This window comes from Tursiops truncatus, chromosome 2, assembly GCF_011762595.2.
Source record: "Tursiops truncatus isolate mTurTru1 chromosome 2, mTurTru1.mat.Y, whole genome shotgun sequence".
Lineage (NCBI taxonomy): Eukaryota > Metazoa > Chordata > Mammalia > Artiodactyla > Delphinidae > Tursiops > Tursiops truncatus.
The window spans coordinates 162,882,141-162,906,900 of record NC_047035.1 but is presented as its reverse complement, the minus strand read 5'-3'; the positions used below and the strand labels follow the sequence as shown (position 1 = coordinate 162,906,900).

The window sequence follows — 24,760 nt, the reverse complement described above, 5'->3', positions numbered from 1 at the left end:
AAAATTCTGAAAGGAAAAATGAGGATATACGAAAAAAGAGTTTTTTAACTGGGATAATTATTAAAGCTAGGCAATCAGTATACCATACTCTCTACTTCTTATACACCTGAATGTTTATTTCCACAAAGAAAGGTTTTTTAAAAAAAAATCACCAATGGCTTTCCATCACACTTAAGGTAAATCTAAATTCCATGCCATGGAGAGCCAAACAAGGCAGCCCACAACCTTGCAGCCCACGCTCACCTGTCTGACTGCTCTCCTCCACACCAGCCCAGTCACACAGCACACAGGCCCTGGTCCCTCCACCTTGAGTGCATGTTCTCTTCCACACACCCCCATGTCAGAAAGTCATGCTCCTTCAACTTTTATTCAGGTGTGTGCTCAAAAGTCACCTACTCAGAGGCTGGACCATCCTATCTAAGATAGCTCTCACCCGACTGTTATCTACCACCTTATCCTGCTGCATTTTCCTTCCCAGTACTCATCACTACCAAAAGGTGTGTATGTATTTATCGTCCATCGCCCCTATCAGAATGAAGCTCCATGAAAATACAGAGTCTACCAGAGCTGCACAGACCACGTTCTAGTATTTGTCGATGAATCAATATAACGTAACTGCAGGTATCACAGACTACAGCACAATGTCATTTCACAAAGTGGGCAATCGATACCTATGCTGAATAGTTATTATAGCTTGGATCACTTGCTCCTAATAAAGATCAAGTATTATCAAAAGGAAGAACTTACTGGTGTGAGCTGTTGAGAATTTAACAACTGCTGGAATTGCTGTTGATGAAGAAATATTTGTCTTTGCTGGTCAGAAAGTAATCCGAGTCCTGAGGCACTGAAAAACGATGAAAATTCTTACTTTCTACCGTACACCTTTTAATGTTTTTTTTTTTAATGTAAAATGAACAATTGTTTCAATTTGACGTTTAATAACTTAACAACTTTCTAACCATAACACTTTTTGAAAACAATGATGCACAAATTTCTTTTATCTCTCTTTCTCTCTCTCTCTGCACATATACAGGTAAACAAGAATTCACATTGTCAGTAAATGTTTTGTTTCCCTTTATACTGTAAACCAAGCAGGCACTCAGTTGTTTTATGGAATAAAAATTTACATGTGTTTATAACATGAACATGTAATACTTTATTTTTAATCATTCAAGGATAATTTAACCCACACTAAGTGACACATATTTAAAACAAAGAAAGAATCCAAACATACTACTAATTGATTTGACCTAAACTTTTTTTACATTCCCAATGGTCGGTAAAATTAAGCACCAATGAAAAGAGAGCCAGAAGAAACAGTTTACTACTATCCATTGCAAATCCATTTAAAATGACTTATTCCTCAAAAGTATGTGCAATAACAACATGGTTTTGCCATTCAAATGAAATTCCACTACAGTGAAACAGTGAGTCTCACTCCCTGGAAATTCAAGATAAATATTTGACCTTCATATTATATCAAAATCTTTGACAACAAAGCTAACAAAATTACACAGCTGAATTTTAAGAAACCAACATTCCTATGTGATCTTCATTATAATATTACTTTTCTTCAGGATTTATGACACATGAAGGCAATATACACGGGGATAAGAAAAATTAGCATTTAAAACACACATCACAGATCAAAACTGAAATTTTCAGTATAGAATATACCTAATGCTTTGTTACGAAAGGTGATTTAATTTTGTTTTAACCTGAATTACTTAAGTGTCAAAAATAAATGGCTCTTGGTATAATATATTAAGTTTGGTGGGTTTTAATTTCTTAGAGTACATCTAACAAGGAGCACATTTAAAAATCCCAATCTAAAGTATGGACAGCACTGGTACCATGTTGCACTAAAAAACCCAAAAGGTATTTAAGTAAGTTTCTTACCTGTTAGTCAGTGTAGTTGGCATTGGATGTGCTGCATTAGGTGGTACAGTTGTGTGGGTGAGGGGGGTAGGGTTCTGGGATATTGTGACAGGGGTCTGAATAACCCCATTTAAAGCTCCTACAATGCCATTAATTGCCAGTTGGTTACCTGGCAAAGCTCCAATTATTCCACCCACTCCAGGCACGGCAGGAATGGTGGATGTTACAGTCTGCATTCCACTAGCCAGTGCCCCCACTGTCACACCATTGACCTGCTGAACTCCACTAAGGCCTGAGCCCTGCTGAGCTGGACTCTGCCCAGCAGGAGGTGGAGTAGAAAGAGCCGATGAGCTGCTGGTGCTTTGTCCACTGGAGGTTAAGTCCTAACGTAAGAAAGAATAGAAACTAAGTTGTAAACAACACAGCAAAACTGTTTAAAATAATTTTAAACCATCTAATGTGATATACTACTGTTCATAAGTGAAACACACAAATGAAACTAACCACACCCAAATTACCTGATTTAATACAGGAAGAGAATTATCAGGTAGAAAGCTGTTTCCTAGATGAGGGCTCTTACTGCTGTTCAAGGAATCAGTAGTAGGAGCTAGATTAAAAAAGACGAAGAAAAAGAAACCTATTTACCTGTTAAAGTACATTATGTGTAAGATTAAAGGCTTGTCTAAAAAAGCTTACCCTGAAGCCCGCATTAAAAACACTTAAATATTAAGCCTTGTTATTCTTAAGACCAATTTGAATGAAAAAAATCTTTATCTATACTGAATATCATGGCTTTAAATCAATAAAGAGATCATTACATATTTAAATTTTACCATTAAATTCTGTACTAAAGAAGTTAGAGCAAATTCAAATTGAACACTGAACAGGATTCTTTTTTTTTGAATTTTTGAATTTTATTTTTTTATACAGCAGTTTCTTATTAGTTATCTATTTTATACATATTAGTGTATATACGTCAATCCCAATCTCCCAATTCATCCCCCCACCACCACTTTCCCCCTTGGTGTCCATACGTTTGTTCTCTACATGAACAGGATTCTTTATGCTCATAGAAAATAATTTATCATTCCTTTTCTACATCTGCATATAACTGGTGACCAGTTATTATTCAGTTATTATGAAAAAGATAATGGAAGTCCATCCTACTTTCTTTAGATCCACAATAAATTCATACTTACCATTCTGTGCTGAAAATGCATGCATTTGATGAGATGGGCTGGGATTTGTTGTTATTGTTGGAAAAGGCACTGAGAGCTGTGCATTCAATAATTGAAGGCGTTCCTTTTTGGCAGTCAAGTTTTTAATCTGTTCCTCTAATCTTCGATTTTCTACTTGAAGTTGGTGTAATGACTTCAGCATTCCTAAAACTAGCAGACATTTGAATGGTTTTTAATAAAGAATTTCATACACAGGACTAGGTATTTTATGGACTTAAGTGTCAATAACTTTAGAAATAAATTAAAATAGAAAAGTAGAAATTCTATAAAGCATTTCTAAGTGACTAGGTTCTATTCCTAAATTTATATGTAGATATAAATATACCATAATATATTTGTACCTATGTAAGCATAGAGAGATACTGTTCCTAGATATACCATGTGGAAACTTTGTTGCCACATACCAAAAAAACCCAACCTAGTTCAGGTAATTTCCATTCTCAAAGAAAAATCATGAGAACACTTTATTTTCATCAAAATGAAAACCTAATTAAAAATTCAAGGTGCTCGCCATGATTTTTCATTAAAATCATATTTCAAAGGGCAAAGAATCACACCAATATCCTTTGTCACAAATAAAGAGCACAAGTATTTGTTTGTTGCTTGGTTGAGTTAAGCAAGCCACCTGACACAGGACTAGGAAGCCCAGCCGCTAGGCCTGTGGATCCACACTCGCCCAGCAGAGAGCAGTGTGTGTGCACCGCAGTCCCTCTCCCGGCTCCATGGGAAGGCACGTCATCTGCATACAGGCTCAGCTTCTGTCCTGCCTTACCACCTCAAATACCGTTCCCGTTCCTGCCACAGCTCTCAGACCTCTCGACACAGCAGAGAGAGAGGCCTGTGTGATGCTGCAGTGAATGACACTTTAAAAGTTCTATGTATTAAAAAGTTGTAGTTGTTTAACATGCCCTCAGGGCCTTGAAAACACACAATTCTACTGGTACAGACACATACGGTCATTTCCCAAGGATTTAACTTTTATCCCTCCTCTTCAAGATCCCACAAATAAACCCTTAGTATACCCAAATGAGATGCAGTAAGACTAAGCTAAACCTGTCCTCCAGCTATCATGTTCAAAGGATTATCCCGGCATGAATTTCCTCACAATTATCATTTTTTGTCAGAGCACCATTCATAAAAATACCAATTTGTGGCACCTGTGTAACAATAAGCAAAATATTTTGTTTTGTTTTAAAAAATTAAAGCAGCAAAAGCTTATACCTCCCACCCCCAAAATGATTAAAAACCAAACCAAAACACCTATTATTTCCTTCCCCCAGATATATATATATCCTTAACATTAGGCCACTTCTCTAGTTAACAGTATCTGTAGTAACAGTTTTTGTGTTTGGCATTTTTCACCCATGGCTCTCCTTAATACTTAAAACTGTAAAGATACTAAATATGTATATGTAATATATATTACATAATTTAGCAAGTAAATGATATAGATAATATATATAAGTTATATATATAATTTAGTAATTATTCTCCTTTCTCACCCAAATTGTAAAATCAAGAGAGTTGGCCATACTTGACTATACACATTTTTTAAAACAAATTCTCCAAAGATGAGCAAGTTTGATTCAAACAACTAAGCTAAAAGAAGCTATAACTCATATTTTAGTAAAACTTTTAAAAATTGATTAGAACAAAGTACAATGGAGAAACAATGTACCAATATTTTAATAATTATAAAAAGTAACAAAAACCAGTGAATTCCATGAGCCAGGCAACGTTCTTTATATATTCTATGTCATTTAACCCTCAAAACAATACTATGATATAGGTAATTATTCCCATCCTACAAATGGAAATCTAAAAGCACAATGACATTAAGAAACTTGCCTAAGATCACACTGTTAGTAACAGGTAAAAACAAAATTCAAGTCCAAGCAGTAAACCTGTAGCATTTGTTCTACTGAGCCACTACATTACACTTTCTCACCATATTATGTAAGACATATCATAATTTCAATGCTATTGTTGATGAAGTGTGACTTCAACATCTATCCACCTATCTGTTCATCCATCCATCCATCCATCTATTGATCTTTCTTTAAAGACAAGAAGAGAATACTTACTGTCACTAGGAGTGCCCTGTTCTAATAAAAACTGCTGTCCTTCACTCCACTGCCTCTCCAGAAGCTGCTCTATGCTGGCTGCTACTGGGGGCAGGTTTTCCAAACTGCTGTTGCCTGGTTGATCGTAGCGGATCTGTAAGCTACTTACAGGGGACCTGTTGGAAACATTAATCCTCAGGTTAAACAGAAGAAGGACCCTTTGAAGGAAGCACATTCACATTTCTCACCTTACGCTGAGCCTTCTCCTGTACAAGTTTTCTAACACCGGGCTGCCTATGTTAGAACAATAAAACCATAATCTACCCTAAAATTTAGTAATTACCATCCTTCCTCCCCAAATGGTAAAAATCAAGGGAATAGCTGGCCATGCTCAATAATTAAAAACCACTAGAAAATATATAAACACACCACTAATAATCTCTGAAATAGGCTGTAAAAGAACTTGATGCAACTTTATAAGACAAAAGGGAGAAAGACAGGACTAGAAAGACACTGTACAATTATAATAAAGTAGAGAGCATTTTAATTCATAACCACAAAATCTCAAATATCAGTAAAAAGAATTTTTAAACAATTTTGAAGGAGTATTTTGTTATAAATTCAAAAATACTTAGTTTCAAGTATTTTTAGAATTAGGGAACATTATCCAGACCAAAGCAATTTTTGAGCCCTTTATACAAATTTTTTCTAAAATGTCTTACATCTGTACTTCAAATGATAACAACTTAAACCTCTTCCAAAACAAGTATCACTTATATTAAGATGAACATGTTATGTTCTCTCATCCACTTTTTGTTTTAAATAAGTAAATGTGGCCATTTCTGTTCTCCAGCCTCCATAAAAATATAATAAATTAGTAAAGGGCTTTAGAGTTTCTGAAGTGTTTCCACCCAGTTAACTTCACAACAACCTAGTGAGAAGTCAAAACCTGCCTTACTGGCTCCATTTCTATCTGAGGAAACAAGATGGGGCTTTAGTGACTTGTCCAAAGATACGCCGCTAGTAAGTGACAGAGCTGGGCTACAGCTCAGGTCTTCCAACAGCCTGAGAGTGCTCTGCCGCATCCCTGATATGCATCTCTCCAAAAATCTCTTTAAATTAGAAGTTAAACAAATGAGGCTTTTTATTCCACATGTAAACATCACATGCTACATACAGCTGCCCATCCCTTTCCAAATAGTATATTATTGCCAGGATAATTTAGGCCATTATATTTCAGGCTGATTTTTAAAGAATAATATACAGTTGGAAATATGTGCTAAAGTAATTTAGTGCCATTTTTTTGTGTTAAATACCATTTAGCTAATGAAACACGAAGAACTGCACAATGCAAAATTGCAGTAAGGAATCCTGAATAATTTCTAGGTAGCTTGCATGATATTTTAAGTTTAAAAGGAGAACACAGGGGGGCTTCCCTGGTGGCACAGTGGCTGAGAGTCCACCTGCCGATGCAGGGGACGCGGGTTCGTGCCCCGGTCCGGGAAGATCCCGTATGCTGTGAAGCGGGTGGGCCCGTGAGCCACAACTACTGAGCCTGTGCTCTGCAACGGGAGAGGCCACAACAGTTAGAGGCCCGCGTACGGCAAAAAAAAAAAAAAAAAAAAAAGGAGATCACGGGGACTTCTCTGGTGGCGCAGTGGTTAAGAATTCGCCTGCCAAATGCAGGGGATACGGGTTTGAGCCCTGGTCCGGGAAGATCCCACATACCACAGAGCAACTGAGCCCGTGCGCTGCAACTACTGAATCCCGCGCGCCTAGAGCCCGTGCTCCACAACAAGAGAAGCCGCCGCAATGAGAAGCCCATGCACTGCAAAGAAGAGAAGCCCCCGCTTACCACAACTAGAGAAAGCCCAAGCGCAGCAACGAAGACCCAATGCAGCCAAAAATAAATTTAAAAAAAGAAAAAGGAGAACACAGAGACGCTTCCTCCACTAAACATATGAGCAAAAAAAATCCATTAACTTTCTTCTTTGAAAAAAAAAGAATAAAACAGTACAGAAGTAACACAGCATAAATTATAAATTGGTCAGATGATGTTATAATTGTACTTCAAACTCCTAGTTTCAAAAGAATACTATTTAATTTTCTGCAGAGTTCAATTAGGAAAAACAATACTACCTTTAGTTCACTCAGGGATTAGAAAAAAGGCACTACTGATGCAGCACTAGAAAATAGCAAAATTAGAGGTTATTGGACTAATCTCTCTAACGTTAAAGATGTTCCTTAACAGACATTCCCATATATATTAGCAACATAACAACAGTGATATTTACGGTAGCCATGGCAGAAAAAATTTTATTTTTAATAGAATTTTAAAATTTCCACAGTTGAAAAAGATTCTTGAATGGGCTTCTTCCTCCTTCTGCTCCATTCTCACCCAATCTAATACTATGCTTGAGGCAGTTTACAAAATTAGAGAACAGAGAGAAAACAAACTAGAAAAAGGTATAGGAGTTGAGAGTGGAATAAAGTTAATAAAACGATAGCCTATGTGCTATTCGCAGGAATAACCTTATATATTATATATTAATAAATGGTACCTGAACTCTTTCATATAATATCTAAGATAATTTCACAGAACAATGTAACATATTTGCTATACTTTGCTTCAGACAATTTTAAGAACTAGAGGGATTTCAGAGATGAGCCACAAGAACTTCATTTACTGAATTAGGAACTAGAGACTAAAGGGTTAAGTGCATTGCCCACAACAGAGCTAAAACTGGAACCCAAAGTTGAAAGCCTGGAGTCTGCAGCTTTAAGAGACTTTTTTTGTTTGTTTTTGTTTGTTTTGTTTTTATTTTTGGCTGTGTCGGGTCTTTGTTGCTGCGTGGGGGCTTTCTCTAGTTGTGGCGAGCGGGGTCTACTCTTCTTTGCGGTGCACGGGCTGCTCATTGCAGTGGCTTCTCTTGTTGCAGAGCATGGGCTCTAGGCGCAGGGGTTTCAGTAGTTGTGGCACACGGACTCAGTTGCTCCGCAGCATGTGGGATCTTCCCGGGCCAAGGATCAAACCCGTGTCCCCCCTGCATTGGCAGGCAGATTCTTAACCACTGCACCACCAGGGAAGCCCTAAGAGACTTTTAAGACTATTTTCTAACCAAAAAGAATTACCCAAATTAATACATTAATAGTACCAGGAGCTAAATATACAAGAGAGCTGAAATTCATTAGAAATCCAAGAAAAGGTATATCTTTTACAAAGCTTACAAATCTAACCATGTGTTTAAATTAATATTCAAGTCAATTTAGAATCATTTTTCTTGACTGTCCAGACATGCTTCTTATCTATAGAATGCTTTTATAGCCTCACAAATGTATGCTCTGCTGATATGAGTTAAAGAAGTTTCCAAATCGCAAAATGTTTCCTTTGCCGATACTTTGCAGTGCAAATAACGCTTACCTTGGTGAGAGACTCCCTCTGGGTGAGCTTCCTCTGCCACCAAGGCTGCGGCTATTGTCTCCGAGTTCTTGATCTGCAGTGTAAATATTTCACAGCTGATAAAGTGACTCTCACTAGATAACAGGTTTTAAGCTCTGGCCCTGATTTTTTCTAAAACATACATAAAACCTTTACCACTATCTTTGCAGTTCCTATGAAAGTAGAAGATCTAGTATGTTGCTAGTTTAGAATTGCTGAACTGTGGCATGTAAGGCGTTGTCCCTACACGTTTTTTGTGGGTGGAGAAGGCCATGGATTATGTTCGTTCTTTCATTCCTTTCAATTTTACAGCACAGAAGCGTGGTTTCCATTTGCAGTACCCTCCCCTCAGCCACTTTTAATTTCTACGGTTAAAGTAATGAATCACAGCTGTGGACAGCTAATCTGTATGCTTATCACAGCAAATCCTTATGCTTTGTATATTTTAACACTTTGCATTCCAAGACAAGTCATAAAATACATATGTATTACCTAGAGCTACACACTAAAAGTGTATCTATTATATGGATCATTTCACATAACACTAAATATCCAAATGGACAATAACAAGTAGGAATACAGAATTCTGTATTTAAAAGGAAAAAGAAATTAATTTCTTCAAAATATTCCTTAGGTAACACCGAATATCTCTGCTTGAAAAATAACTTGTATTTCCCCTACAGTTAGTTCCTTATAAAATCATCCTATCTGGCCTCTTTAAGGTTGTCCTCCCCTTACTCTGAGTCAGGTAACCTCTGACCCTTAAAGTGTAAAGACATGACTGATCCATTCTTGGTGAACTGCTAAACCCATTCCCTTCCCCCAAACAGGCATGACTACTTGGACATGTCAACAAATCCTTAAGGATGGAATGAGACAAAGCAAATCCAGTGGCTCATTAAAACAGTACAAGAGGCAAACGCTACAAAATGTCAACTGGTAAAAATTCACAGGATTACTAAACACTGTAGAAATTCTCTAACAGGATTTTTTTTACCAAGTTTGTGTAATGCAATTTCATGAATTATGCAAATAAAGATTGAGGCTATTCACAGAAAAGCCCAGTGTTATGTTACTTTCATTGCACAGAACTGAGCACTGAACACATCAATCACAAAAGTCACAGGAGACACTAGCATTCCTGCCTGCTGATGGCTCTGCTTAAACATTTACATTTCAGACAGTAAAAAAGCACATCACTATTTTGCAGCACAGCATACTATTTACTTCCAACTGTGATTCTTTTGATTTAAAAAGGGAGGGGCACCCCCCACCCACCCTTTAGATTTTACTTATCAACCACACCTTTAGATCTTTCAAATCAAATGACCTGAAGGGGGTAAAAATTACATTGGGGGAAGGGAACAGAATTTTAGAGTTTAAAAATTCTTGAAATCTTACCTGTTTGATTATTTTCAGACTGAGCTATAAGAGCTGCCATTGATGAATTTGGATTTATTCTATTGCCATATATATGAGATGATGCCTGACTAAGAGAAGATCCAGCTAGAGTATTTGCCTAAATGAAAAGAATTACAAAGACAAATGAATTATACTTAAAAATATCTTAATACTCTTCCTCCTAATAGAACTAGTAACAACTACTTTCTCCAACCTAAGAATATAAGAAAAATTTCTGACTTTCTGAAGAGCAAATTTCATTCTTGTTTCACCGTTCCAATATTCCAGTTTCTGGAAAGTTACATAACTCTAAATTTAAAAAAATAAAAAAGTGAGAGAGAGAAAGAAAAAGGATTGGCACAAAGTTAACTATTCATGCTTTAATTTCAAAGTACCTATTTGATACCAAAACCAGTGGCATGGTAACCATGTGAACATATGACTAGTTATTTAATCTTATTAAACCATTTACAAAATAAGGGCAGGGAGACAACAGATGTCTAACAAATGTTTCAATCTCTTACCTCACAGGCTGGCTGAGGAGGTCAAAAGGTCCAACTTCTACCTTTAGTATTTTAACTATACAGAGCCATATTTCTATTGCTTAACTCTGTCATTAGTAAAACCTGCACACTATTTTGTTACTTCCTATTCTGATAGACTTGGAAGCCTGCTGCTTTTTCTGTTTTGTTTTGTTTTATTTTAAAAGAAAGCAAACAGGCATCACAAGTATGTTTTCTATACAATGCAGGGCTCAACGAATCACAGCTTTGCCCTGACCCCATATAAGGCACTGTCTTTTTGGCAGTAAGCCAGCTCTACGAACTGAAGAGCTAGTCCACAGTTTGTGATTCATTCATGTTGCTAACCACAATTCTGAAGGCCTCCACTGGGACTTGTGCCAAACAAGCGAAAATGAACCCTTAAACAGATGAAGCTAAGGAGGCTGGCCAAAGTCTTGCGTAATCCAAAGTAATAAAAATGCCTTCTTTGATGTGAATACTTTCTCCCACTTTCCAAGAATATTATAACCTTAAAAATGTGGCATTTTAGAAGCAAATCTCTTGTACACAAAACACTGCTAACTCACAGAAGAAGGCTATTACTAGCCTGAAATACTTTTCAGACTTAACAGAACCACGAATCTCAAAGTAGATTTCTTTTTCTTTTTCATGAATGAAATCAAACTTAACCTTTCATAAAAACAAAATCATTGTGTAGTTATTGCAAAACAAAATTCTGGAAAACAATTTAAAAGAACTGAGGCATTTTTAATATAAAGCAGCTGAATAACAGCAGAACAAAAGATGTGGGACATTTTGACATGTTTAACTGCACAAAAGAGAACAAGACGACATAATAGTGACAACAAGCAAAATATAAACAAGAGAATAAACTGTGTTTCTGGAAAGACTCAGACCCTGACATTAATATTCGGCCTCTAGCCAACTTCCTAAGCATAAAAGTTGGCCTTTACAATTCATAGTAATAGTCCCCGTGATGTAGAATCCTGTCCTTGCTTTCCATTGTTTCAAAGGGTATATTTCATAGTTCATACTGTAATGTCTAAGTTCAACTGGTCAATTTCTGGGCTTCATTTTTCCTCTTATTAAAGATACGTATACGAAGTCAGTAGTTTGGATTATATAGTACTGTTTAACAATCAATTAGCCCTTGGCAAAAGCTAAGTCGGCACTTTAACCTAAAGATCACACTAGACACTTACCATGTATAGAATATATAAAATATGAGTCAAAAATGGAAACACAGGAAGACTTTTTTTTTTAACCTCTCCAGAATTTAACTACTTGGGAATCTTGGATACTTATAAAATAACTTAGAACAAGAAAAATCCAAAGAGACACGCAGAAAGATCAGATGTTACCAGTAACCCAGTTTAAAATCTTGGGCACCTCACACTTAAAAATGCTCTTTGCAGAGCGAACTTACTTACTCTAGACACAATTCTAAAAAGATCAACTAAGCATATAACAGATTAGAAGTGGAAAATTCATTAGAAAGACGAAGAAAAAGTAATATCTTGAGACATTTTGTTGGCAGCAAGAAGTAACAGCTGACAGCAAGAGAGGAGAGAGAAAAATACCAGCAAGAATGAGTGCATTCCCGACTGCTGGTGGGGCTGTGCTCTGAGTACATGGACAGGAGGGGCCTCTGCACCTGCACCCTATCCTTTGACTCTCGTGTTTGTGCACTCATCCACTGGCTGAATCAAAACTATTATCATACCAGTTGAACTGCTTTTCTAGTTCCAATTATCAGTTTTATGAGCTGCCTTAGTCTCTTGACAAGAATCAAAGATCCTATTCTCTTTCAGGAAGGGTTCCTTCTGTCAAGAGCTTTATATTTATCCTCGTTAGCTTCAAATTTCTTGATGTAGTCTCCAAATCATCTTACTTTCCGAATCACACACTACGCCCACTACACTAACAGATCAAAACGCAAAGCAGCACACCATAACTGATTTCCATAATGACTATCAACAGGAAGAGAATCAATCATCGTTAGCATGATTCCAAAGCAGGAAACATGTATTTTATAAGGATGGCAGGAAAAGGAAAAATTAATAATAAAATAATAAAATAAATTAGAAATACATTCTTCATTATCCTGAATGATAAATTTCCCAAATTTTCTGAATGTTTAAAAATTATCTGGTAGTTTTGTCTTTTAAAAATTATTGTACTTATCTAAACAAGAAATTTCCAAGAGAGACAAAATAAATGACTAATTTTACCATGTAGGATTCTGTGGTATATGAAAACATCTAAAGCACTCCACATTAAAATTCAAGTCATTACCATCATTTTAAGCAGGGAACATGAGCTACCAAAGATTCCACAAATGTCTGACACTGCTTGGCCAACACTTCTGAAATGGTATTTACAACGGTTACTGCTGGAAACTCTTGATAACTCTGTAGGCACCTTAGGACCAAGAAACTCCCAACATTTTAGTAAAAACATTCTTCAACTTAGTAGCAATAAAGAAGGATAAGTGAGTGAGCAGGGAAGAGACACACAACTTATGAGGACACTACACATACAATGACTGGCATTTTGTAGACTCAAAAAAACCTTCGTTATTAATAAGTGAAAGCATTAAGATTCATGGAAGTCCATGAGAACCTAAAGAAGCTAGTTATGAAGCATAAAGGGCACTGAAAGCTTTTATATAAAAGGAATCTGGAACAAGGAATAAGGGAAACAATATATACACAGTTCTCCAAAGCACACTTTGAACATGGATTTTTAAAGTGCACCGAAAGCAAATTAGTAATGTACCACAGGTCTGCTTCAGAAGACCTGGTATAAAAACTGGCAGTTGCCATTGCTGGAGACGGTGTGGAGATAAAGGAGCCCTCCTACACTGCTGGTGGGAATGTAAATTGATGCAGCCACTATGGAGAACAGTATGGAGGATCATTAAAAAACTAAAAACAGAGCTACCACATGATCCAGCAATCCCACTCCTGGGCATATATCCAGAGAAAACCATAATTCAAAAAGATACATGCACCGCAATGTTCATAGCAGCACTATTTACAACAGGCAAGACATGGAAACAACCTAAATATCCACTGACAGATGAATGGATAAAGGAGATGTGGTACATATATACAATGGACTACTACTCAGCCATAAAAAGAGTGAAATAATGCCATTTGCAGCAACCTGGATGCACCTAGAGATTATCATACTAAGTGAAGTAAGCCAGACAAAGACAAATATCATATCATAAAGCTCACATAAGGAATTTAAAAAAAAAAAAAAAGAGAGAGAGATACAGATGAACTTATACACAAAACAGAAACATATCCACAGACATGGAAAACAAGCTTATGGTTACCAAAGAGGAAAGGGGAAGGGGCAGAGGGATAACTTAGGAGTTTGGGATTAACATATACACATAACTATATATAAAATAGATAACCAACAAGGATATACTGTATGGCACAGGGAACTATACTCAGTATTTTGTAATAACCTATAAGGGAAAAGAATCTGAAAAAAAAAAGAAATATATGTATGTATAACTGAATCACTTTGCTGTACACCTGAAATTAACACAACATTGTAAATCAACTAGACTTCAATGAAAAAAAACCAAAAAACTGGCAATTGTGTCTGGAAGGAAGTACATACCTTATTTCAATTCTATCTTGCCCTGGGAAAGAGAGTGTCTACTGTGGGCAAATATGTTCTCAGGCCTATTGGCACTATAAAGAGTATGAGTTGTTAAACACTGGGGTGCTGAGTGAAGGTATCCACAAGACACATAAACTCTGTACTGGTTTTGCAACTTTTCTATACACCCCAAAATTATTTCAAAATAAGAAGCTAAAACAAAAAAGAATATGTAAGTGTCCATCGACAGATGAATGGATAAAGAAGATGTGGCACATATATGTAGTGGAATATTACTCAGCCATAAAAAGAAATGAAATTATTTGTAGTGAGGTGGATGGACCTGTCATACAGAGTGAAGTGGATCAGAAGGAGAAAAACAAATACCATATGCTCACACATATATATGGAATCTAAAAAAAAAAATGGTTCTGATGAACCTAGGGGCAGGACAGGTGTAAAGACACAGACGTAGAGAATGGACTTGAGGACACGGGGAGGGGGAAGGGTAAGCTGGGACGAAGTAAGAGTAGCATTGACATATATACACTACCAAATGTAAAAATAGACAGCTAGTGGGAAGCAGCCGCATAGCACAGGGAGATCAGCTCGGTGCTTTGTGACCACCTAGAGGGGTGGGATAGGGAGGGTGGGAGGGAGACACAAGAGGGAGGGGATATAGGGTATATGTATGCATATAGCTGATTCACTTTGTTATACAGCAGAAACTAACACACCACTGTAAAGCAATTATACTCCAATAAAGATGTTTAAAAAAAAAAAAAGAATATGACCGCCAAAAAACTGGTCACTTGGCTTAATAGTGTCCTGATGAAATGAAGTCATCTACTCAAAATGTAAAAACCGGTTTTAGATCAAGATAAAAATATTTTATGAAATTTTAAGTTCATATTGCCTTAATAAACTTCTGCTTTCACTTCCAAATATATGATACCTTAGACAGGTTCTTTTTTCCCTCCCCAAGACTAATAACTGAAGGAACCACTTCACACAAGATGTTATATCTATTCTAATACCTTAGTAAAAGTCTCACTAAGTGTAACAATTATTTTACAAGATGGACCCAGAGCCAAGTAAAGTAAAAATAAACTGAATAATTACTGAGGTAAATCTAAGTCACGGTGAAGCAAAATATGCTTAGTACCTGAGTCAAAGAATACCCTTAGCAAATTTAGAATAACATACTATGTTAAGCATCTAGAAAGATATGCAAGTCCCTAGACCAAGGCAGTAGTGAAACTCAAAATAAATCATAGAAATTTAGTGCTTCCTAAGTAGACTGACATACCCTATTAAAATATTAACAAGATTAAAATTATATTTCAGCTTGAAGTTCACCTCTTACATTTCAAATGTCCCCTTAGGACCACAGAGAAGTTTTGAAAGAGTTCTAGTTGTAGAGTGAAGTAAGTCTACCAAATTCCTAGGCACTTGGCTCATTCTAAAGGAGTTAGTAGTAGAGAGGGAAAAAATCAGGCTAAATCTACTCAATTATCTGAGTATCAGACTTAAAAGTGGGTATTGTTTTGGTAGATTTTTTTTTTCCTCCCTAATGTTGGTAAAGGCAGAAAAATAAAGTATGAAGAAGAAAAATTAGGTTTGAAAGAACAGTACCTATCAAAATTTCACCTTTGGAAAGTATCATAGCAATGCATCATCTAGAGGTGAGTATGAAACTTCATGCTTCAATCATATAGGAAGAGGTCATAGCAAGCATTTTTTAAATGCACAATTAACCTGTCAATAAACATTAAAGTCAAATGATTCAAACAAGCTCTAAAACACAGCAGCTTCTTCTTCAAACTTTCCAACACTGACACATGATTTAAAAATGCGTTCTTCTGAAATACTGTCAGCTCACTAAACAGTATTATTTTTAAAAATTCCTACTTCGTCCATACTCTTACAAGAAAAAACTCTTTGTTATCACTGTATCGGCCATAAGACAAACTATCTCACCTTGGGTGAGGGACTAAAGCTCTCTGTCCTCAATTTCCATCTGTAAAAATGGAGATAGAAATAGTACCTTCATCATAGAATACTGTGAGACTTGAGTTACTGCACGTAAGGGCTGAGAAGAATGCGTGGCAGATGGCAAGCACTCAAACTTTACCTTGTTATTTAAAACTTCTTTTCATAAACTATTATGGTTTCCATCTTTTCCATTAACTTCATTAGAGAACATAATTTGCCCATTATATTCTGATATTAACATGGCTATATTTCAGAGTAAAACATTTCCCTAAGAAAAATTAGATAGTACTGTCTCATTATGCAATGATATCTTAATCTATATATTCTATAATAACATAGCAATACAGCAAATATAATGTAAGGATTCAAATATTTTAATGATAATTTATGCACAGTTTGTTTGACTAGAAAAGTTTCCAGGAAAAACTGGAGAACAGTAGAAAGTTTCATATATTCTCCAACTCAATCCTAACTTTGTACTCTAAAATGTATCCTGATAACAGACCCATTTCTGTGTCAGCTACCACCATCGGGCTTTAATACTCAGCATGTGATGAGAGAAGAAACCATGTGTGAACAACTTTCAGGTCCCATGAGCAGGCTGACTGTTAAAGCTGTCAGGTTCAATTGCATCATTCCACTTTATTCAATGCCCCAAACTGCTCCCTAATTGTTAGGAGCTTAACGTATTCAAAACCATTGTTTAGGCTAATGCTGAAATGCCCCACAATTGAGTTTATAAAGTAGTGGGAGGGATTAAATTGTAGTTAAAACCATCAATGAACACTGATGATTGAGCAACAGGACTGTGCAGAAGAACCACCAATTCTAAGCAGGTTTCTTAATTGGCCAATATCTAATCAATATATCACCTACCTTTTGGGGTGGAAATTAAGTCCCTAGGACTAAAGAGGCTATTGAAATAATTTAAGAATGAAAAGACCTTAGTCAACAGCTGTATGTGAAATGACTAAATGGGTGTAATAACCATTAATTCCAAAGTACTTCATGGTCTGCAAAGTACTTATTCTCGCTTGAACTTCAGAATATACCTGTACTGCAGGTAGAACAGGTATTTAAAGTATTCCATTTCACATATGAAAAAAAAATCAACATCCACAAATGTAAAAGACCTACCCACAGACACACTAGTGAGCAGCAACGCTCCAGGAATCTAGGATTTCGGACCCCAGTTTCTGCTATTTTGCATTGTGCCACACAAACAGACACAGTAAAATTCCTAAGAATGCTTTTTCAAAGAGATACCCCTTAACACAGAGGCTCACAATCTATGTCACTTAACCTCTTCATCATCCAAAAGTAAGTAACATTAGAAAGCACTTATAAAAACTTATTCTGCTCAGAATGTGGACTTCCTTAAAATTACAAGTCATTATGCAATTATTTAAAACAGGGACTTCCCTGGTGATGCAGAGGTTAAGAATCTGTCTGCCAATGCAGAGGACACAGGTTCAAGCCCTGGTCCGGGAAGATCTCACATGCTGCAGAGCAACTAAGCCCTTGTGCCACAACTACTGAGCCTGCGCTCTAGAGCCCGCAAGGCACAACTACTGAGCCCGCGTACCACAACTATTGAAGCCCACGTGCCTAGAGCCCATGCTCCACAACGAGAGAAGCCACCGCAATGAGAAGCCCGCGCACCGCAACGAAGAGTAGCCCCCGCTCGCCGCAACTAGAGAAAGCCTGTGTGCAGCAAGACCCAATGCAACCCCCAAAATAAATAAATAAATTAATTAATTAAAAAGCAGGATACAACAATAAAGTAAAGTAAAATAAAATAAAATAGATGAAACTTTCGTTCTGACCAATCAAGTCAGAGCTCCTCCAAAGATAGATGAATCGGCCTGGGAAACTGAACCATTTTCCCAAACAGAATTAAAGTGCCCTATCAGCCATCATCTGAAAGGAAATCAGGATTATATCTAAGACAGCTCCCCAACACACACACCAAAGTTAAGATACTTGAAGTAAAAGTCTCACAGAAATCTGCAAAACATTAGTCACTAAATTATACCCTTAAAATACTTAAATTTATCTGCATTTAGTAAATATCACATAAATAAACCTTAGAAGTTCCTTCAATTACTTTTAAACCCGTATCATTTTTATAATAGTAACACAGAGTAAACAAGGAACCATGATTATCTACATGAAGACTGTATCCAAAAGCAAAACTCAGAATGCAAGACATATTAGAATACAATTATTTTCATTACATTCTGTCTTAAACTCTATTAAAGCAATCATCCTTCAAACAAAAGCACCAGGATTCTTCCAAAGACAAAACAGAATGAATGCAGAACTAAGAAACAGTGGAATTTGAAAGGCAAAATGAAATATTAATGGCACACCTATAGAAACTAATTTATACCTCTACCCATGATACAAGAGCAGAGCACCCATCATTAAAACATCACAAGGACAGCAGTTCTATCTTCCAATAATGTTAAGGAACTATAATTGTAACTATACTGCTGATATCTGTGAAGGAATAATTACCCTAAAAACAAGTTTATCAAATAAAACAAAAGGATTTGACATCAAACAATATAAAACTAGGTTATCAAACATTTTTAAAGGTTTTTTTCAAATTAGGGCTGCTAAGCATCAGACTTTGTCTCCCCACATTTTTACAAGTGTCTCCTTTTTGCCCCATTAAAGGCACAAATGTAGTTTCAGTTTTTAATTTCTATTAGCTCTTCCTGATCTTACTTCCCTGACCACTTGCCTGGGAACAATCCTTAAGACAGCAAATAAACCAAAGAAGAGGCCTGTCTATCTTACTTAAAACCAAGGCCAGAAAGATCAAGAATGACCTACGGATTTTTATCCTTCTGGCACCAAGCCCATCACTAAAAATTACTGCTTTCATTAAGGTTTTGGGAGGGAAAGGAGGAAAGTCAAAACATCGTTCAAATTTAACACTTCTATTCTCTGATTTATATTTTTTAAAACATTTGCTTGCTGGTGTGATGGTTTTCTCAATAATTGTAACAAGGCTTCTATAATTATATTTTAAACATTGATAGTTTTAATTTACACACTTATAGCACTACTCTCTTCATTTTTAAATCAACTACCTATAAAGAAACTCTAAATAAAAGGCTAGGGTGTGATTATCTAACCACAGTGAATTGCATGATCTGAAAACATACAAGGCCTATACAAAAGTTAAACAGAAATAAACTTCTGTCATTTGGAAAGAAGATTAAATTACCAAGTGCATCACAATTTTAGGAGTTCTATCTAAACATTCGATTTATTCTAAATATTTCTGTATCCCTTCCTTTGCACATTGCCTAGAAAATTCACACTTTGCACATTCAACACCAATACTATTGTCTAAGGCAGCTAAACTGAAGTAGTTCTGCACTCAGTTCAACTCAGAGGTCAACCTGCCTCAGTTGCCTGGAGACTGATGGTTGCTACAGCAGCACCAGATAAGCCAGGCTAAATAAGCTCCGGCTTCAAGGCAGAAAGTGTTTACTGCTGGACAGAAACACAGATGCAGCTGTCTCGGCATGCAGCATGGGAGTCTCACTGGATGATCATATTTATAAGAGACCCACCTTACTGAAACAGGGAGGAGGATAAACAGTGAAGATTTTAATTGGACTGAATCCTGGATTACTTGAAACTATGATTTCTTTGTTCTTCAGCTGAGTCATATGTTAAGTGGAATTTTCCCTCTAGCTATAAATTTCTCTTCACTACCACTTCCCCCACCCACCTCCCTAAAGTCAACCCCCAAAACCACAAACATAATGAATGGGAAGAAATGAGATTTTTGCTTAATTCAGCCTGGAATTAACCAGAGGGTAATTAAAACAGACTTTTAGAAAGAAAGGAAAGGAAAATGCACATTGAAAATGTTCATGTGAGACTCTTTCCAAGGATATAAAGCTATCAACAGCATATGGTTACACTTAATTAAAAGAGATAAAACTATTAATAAGAGCCATTTTCTCATTTATCCTTTCACCCTCTCTAACCCCAAACCCCTATCATTATGCCTATACCTCACCAAGGCTAGTGAAATGAGCTAGAGAAAAACTCTCCTAAACTAGTCAAACTTCCCTTCTTCAGGTTGAGAAGTTCACCAAATTGTTAACTTTCATTTTCAAAGACAATACCACTAACCATGCCATTGTTTTTCTGTGCTGAACTGTTGTTTATTCTAATTCTTGATCTAATTATAATGGTGATCGTTTGCACTGCACCACTACATACTTTAAAAATAACTTAATGCTGTGCTCTGATGTACAACTTACAGAAAATGCTGGAAAAGTGTACATATATTCTAAGGCCCGTACAATAGAAACTATGAACACATACATAAAGCAGAAGTTTACAGCAACTTACAAACAACTAACTACTTAACTAGTTGTTTATAACTAGACATTTGTCTTTGTCATAATTTTCTTAAAACTCTGAGACTATTAGAGGCATTGGGTAAAATGAAAATAATAAAATTATAAAGAATTCCAAATAAAGAAAAAATATATATACTTTAGGAATTTTAAATTATTACCTTTGAGGAAACATGGGGGTTGGGGATGGGGAGTGAGTGTGCGTGCTTGTGTGTGAGTGTGTGTGCGCATGTGTGTGTGTGTGTGTGTGTGTGTGTGTGTGCACGCACGTGCGCAGCTGTGGCCATTTACTATTCTATTTATATAATTATGATTTCTCTGGTTTGACTCTGGCTCTTAGAGCATTCCTGTAGACTAGGTCACCCATCAAGTTCCAGATCTAAAATGAAGGAAAAGGATAAATAAATGCAAAACCACCAACATAGTCACCATTATTTATAATATTATAAATATCCCTTCTTTCTCACAAGAAAGAACACCCTATAAGTACTTAAAACAATCATTCACTCTTAATCCTATACTCTCCTTCACTGGTTTTTAAAAATTTACACCACAGATATTCATATATTATTTCTGCGATTTTAAAATTATGAAAGGAATTTTTAAAACCACAGAAGTCCAAAAGTGGTTCATACTTTGTAAGTCCTACTTTTAAAAGAGGGAATAAGAGCTCCTCCCAAATTACTATTTTACATCATTAGGACAAAATCAGGAACTCAGAAATTGAAAAGAATCAGTTGGTGCCAACATATTCTTTTGTGCTCTCCCATGAATATCATGTAAACGTGTGTATCATTTCCACTCGGCGTCAATACAGATTGAGATATTTTATAAATTCCTATAGGAAGCCCTATTTCATTTATCTCCCCTATAATCTAACTTACTTTCATTTGCAAATGAAGAAACTGACAAAGGATTAATCTCCAAAATATACAAGCAGCTCATGCAGCTCAATATCAACAAAACAAACTACCCAATCCAAAAATGGGCAGAAGACCTAAATAGACATTTCCCCAAAGAAGACACAGATTGCCAGCAAACACATGAAAGGATGCTCAACATCACTAATCATCAGAGAAATGCAAATCAAAACTACAATGAGGTATCACCTCACACCGGTCAGAATGACCATCATTAAAAAAATCTACAAACAATAAATGCCGGAGAGGGTGTGGAGAAAAGGGAACCCTCTTGCACTGTTGGTGGGAATGTAAATTGATACAGCCACTATGGAGAACAGTATAGAGGTTCCTTAAAAAACTAAAAATAGAACTACCATACGACCCAGCAATTCCACTACTGGGCATATACCCTGAGAAAACCATAATACAAAAAGAGTCATGTACCACAATGTTCATCACAGCTCTATTTACAATAGCCAGGACATGGAAGCTACCTAAGTGTCCATCAACAGATGAATGGATAAAGAAGATGTGGCACATATATACAATGGAATATTACTCAGCCATAAAAAGAAACGAAACTGAGTTATTTGTAGTGAGGTGGATGGACCTAGATAGAGTCTGTCATACAGAGTGAAGTAAGTCAGAAAGAGAAAAACAAATACCATATGCTAGCACATATATATGGACTCTAAAAAAAAAAAAAAAGGTTCTGAAGAACCTAGGGGCAGGATGAATAAAGACGAAGACGTAGAGAATGGACTTGAGGACACGGGGAGGGGGAAGGGTAAGCTGGGACAAAGTGAGAGTGGCATGGACATATATACACTACAAAATGTAAACAGATAGCTAGTGGGAAGCAGCCACATAGCACAGGGAGATCAGCTCCGAGCTCTGTGACCACCTAGCGGGGTGGGATAGGGAGGGTGAGAGGGAGACACAAGAGGGAGGAGATATGGGGATACATGAATATGTATAGCTGATTCACTTTGTTATACAGCAGAAACTAACACACCACTGTAAAGCAATTATACTCCAATAAAGATGTTTAGAAAAAAAAAAAAGACAAATGGATGTACATGTTACTTTGTAACACTGTAATAATTTACCTGAGTTGTAGCAACAGCAGAGGGTGCAGACGACCCAGCAGACGGGGAGAGCGCTCCCACTTGCTGTAAATGCCCAGAAGGTTGCTGAGGTAAATGAGAACTGGAGACAGGAGTACTGGATCCTGAGCCAGATGCTACATTTGGAAATGATACTGCTACATCACTGCTGCTATAAATACCTACAAGAAAAAAATCTTATTTAAATATTTTATAATTTAGCAGTCAAATTGGTCACAGACACCAACATTAATCGATGTTAGAATACCCACATTTCCTCCTGATCCCTCCCACAATGATAAATTTTATTGATGTCAAAAAAAAAAAAACACGGTCCGGGAAGATCCCACATGCCGCGGAGCGGCTGGGCCCGTGAGCCATGGCAGCTGAGCCTGCCTGCGCGTCCCGAGCCTGTGCTCCGCGACGGGAGAGGCTACAACGGTGAGAGGCCCGCGTACCGCAAAACAAAAAACAAAAAAAACCCAGTAACTAAATGTATAAATACTGACTTTTCATAAAGTACTTGTCTTAAAGAAACTAAGACTTTTTTTATACGTCAAAGATGATTTGTTAAGAGACAGAGATCACATCAGGAAGTGCTTTGTAAGAATAATAATAAGGGTTTTAGGAATTCCGAAGAGCAGTGACATGTTTCTGAAATAGGAGAATGAAGAAATTAGAGTTGTATAAAAATCACTTGGTAAGCCTTTCAAAAATGCAGATACTAGAGCCCCAGCACTCATGATTGAGAAGGTATGAAATGGGAAGAGACTCTGTTTTTGAAAGGTCATCCACATTACAGAGCAGAAAAGAAAATGGAACAGGACTAGACTTGATATTCCGAGAACAACAAAGAGCCTGATGCCACTGGTGGGACACAGCAGTGAGAATAAAGAATACAGGTGGATTCTATAGATATTCAGGAGGTAGAATAAACAGGACTTTATGACTGACCGAATGAGGTATCTAAAGTAGCAGTCGGGGTGGCCAGGGAACAGAGCATTAAGAGATGATGGTGACGTGGAAAGCTAGGTGGTGGTAGCATTCACTTCAGAGAACACAGGAAAAGAGGAAAGAGATTTGAAAGTATTTTCAGTAGCACCACAGGGTTAAAAAGCCAGAAAGAAAGAGTAGAAGCAATTCACTCTAGAAAAGTGGATGGACAGAGGACAGAAAGAGAAAATGAGCAAAAGTTAAGAAGAAACTAGGAGTTACTTTAAAAAGTGTTTTGTGGGTTTTTTGGGGGGTTTTTTTCCCCCCAAGATGGGTGATCATGCTCTTATGCTGATAACAAAAAGTCCACAGAGAAGGAAAGGCTCTTTGAGGATAAAGGTTAAGAGACAGGAATCTCTATAAACCAGTGGGGTTCTGAACCAGGGGTGATTCTGCTTCACAGGAGACATATGACAATGTCTGGACACATTTTTGGTTGTCAAAACTAGGAGGTACTACTGGCATCTAGTAGGTAATGGCCAGGGATGCTGCTAAACATTGTACAATGCACAAGCCAGCTCCTCACAACTAAGAATTATCTGGCCCATAGAGTTAATAGCAATGGAGGCTGAGAAATCTTATAATAAACCAGGGCTTTTGGGAGGGTGGGAGGGAATAAGACCTCAAGAACTTGACACTATAAACAAGAGGAAAGCAGAAAAAAAGAACCTAAGTATGCCATAGTCAAAAAAATTTTTTTGAGAAAACACAGTGGTTATATCAACAGTAAAATTTACTTTGTTCTAAAGAATATAAATATTATTGATTGATAATAAATAGAAGTACCTATAATCTTCAAACAAGGGGAATACAAAAATTGGGACATTTTTAAAGGCCTTACAACTATAATTGAGGCTCCTAAGATCCTTTTTATATCTACAATTTCTCCAGAATAATGATAATTTGTCCACTTAACAAATACATTCATTCCACAAACATCTGAGAGCTCACTGTTTGCCAGACATTATTCTAAGCCCTAGAGATACAAAGCCATTCGAGATATGTGGTCTCCGCCTTCAAGAAGCTTAGTGGAAAAAAGAGACAATTACAAAAGACCGTGAAGAGTATTATGATAGAGATATCCTCAGGAGGCTGTGAGTGCATAAAGAGGGTTATCTAACCCAGACCTGGAGTGAGAAAGGATGAGGTCAAAAAGCGAACTGGAAGAGATGGGTGCCTTTAAAGCTAATTTCTAAAGGAGCTGGAGGA

The 24,760-nt window shown here is 36.8% G+C and overlaps 1 protein-coding gene across 19 annotated transcripts in view; it reads right to left on the bottom strand.

Moving 5' to 3' along the window:
- Positions 1-24,760, bottom strand: part of MLLT10 (MLLT10 histone lysine methyltransferase DOT1L cofactor) — a 249,150-nt gene that overhangs the window by 6,593 nt on the left and 217,797 nt on the right. For all 19 annotated transcript variants that reach the window (XR_012330414.1, XR_004525403.2, XR_004525404.2 and 16 more), the window contains 8 exons: positions 22,562-22,740; positions 10,020-10,137; positions 8,601-8,673; positions 5,201-5,355; positions 3,078-3,266; positions 2,397-2,485; positions 1,900-2,261; positions 748-844 (listed from right to left, as the gene is read on the bottom strand). Coding sequence is in view for 16 of the 19 variants with exons in the window: in XM_073801642.1 (XP_073657743.1) it covers positions 748-844; positions 1,900-2,261; positions 2,397-2,485; positions 3,078-3,266; positions 5,201-5,355; positions 8,601-8,673; positions 10,020-10,137; positions 22,562-22,740 (1,262 nt within the window). In the remaining 3 variants the exon portion in view is untranslated. The remainder of the gene's footprint in view (positions 1-747; positions 845-1,899; positions 2,262-2,396; positions 2,486-3,077; positions 3,267-5,200; positions 5,356-8,600; positions 8,674-10,019; positions 10,138-22,561; positions 22,741-24,760) is intronic.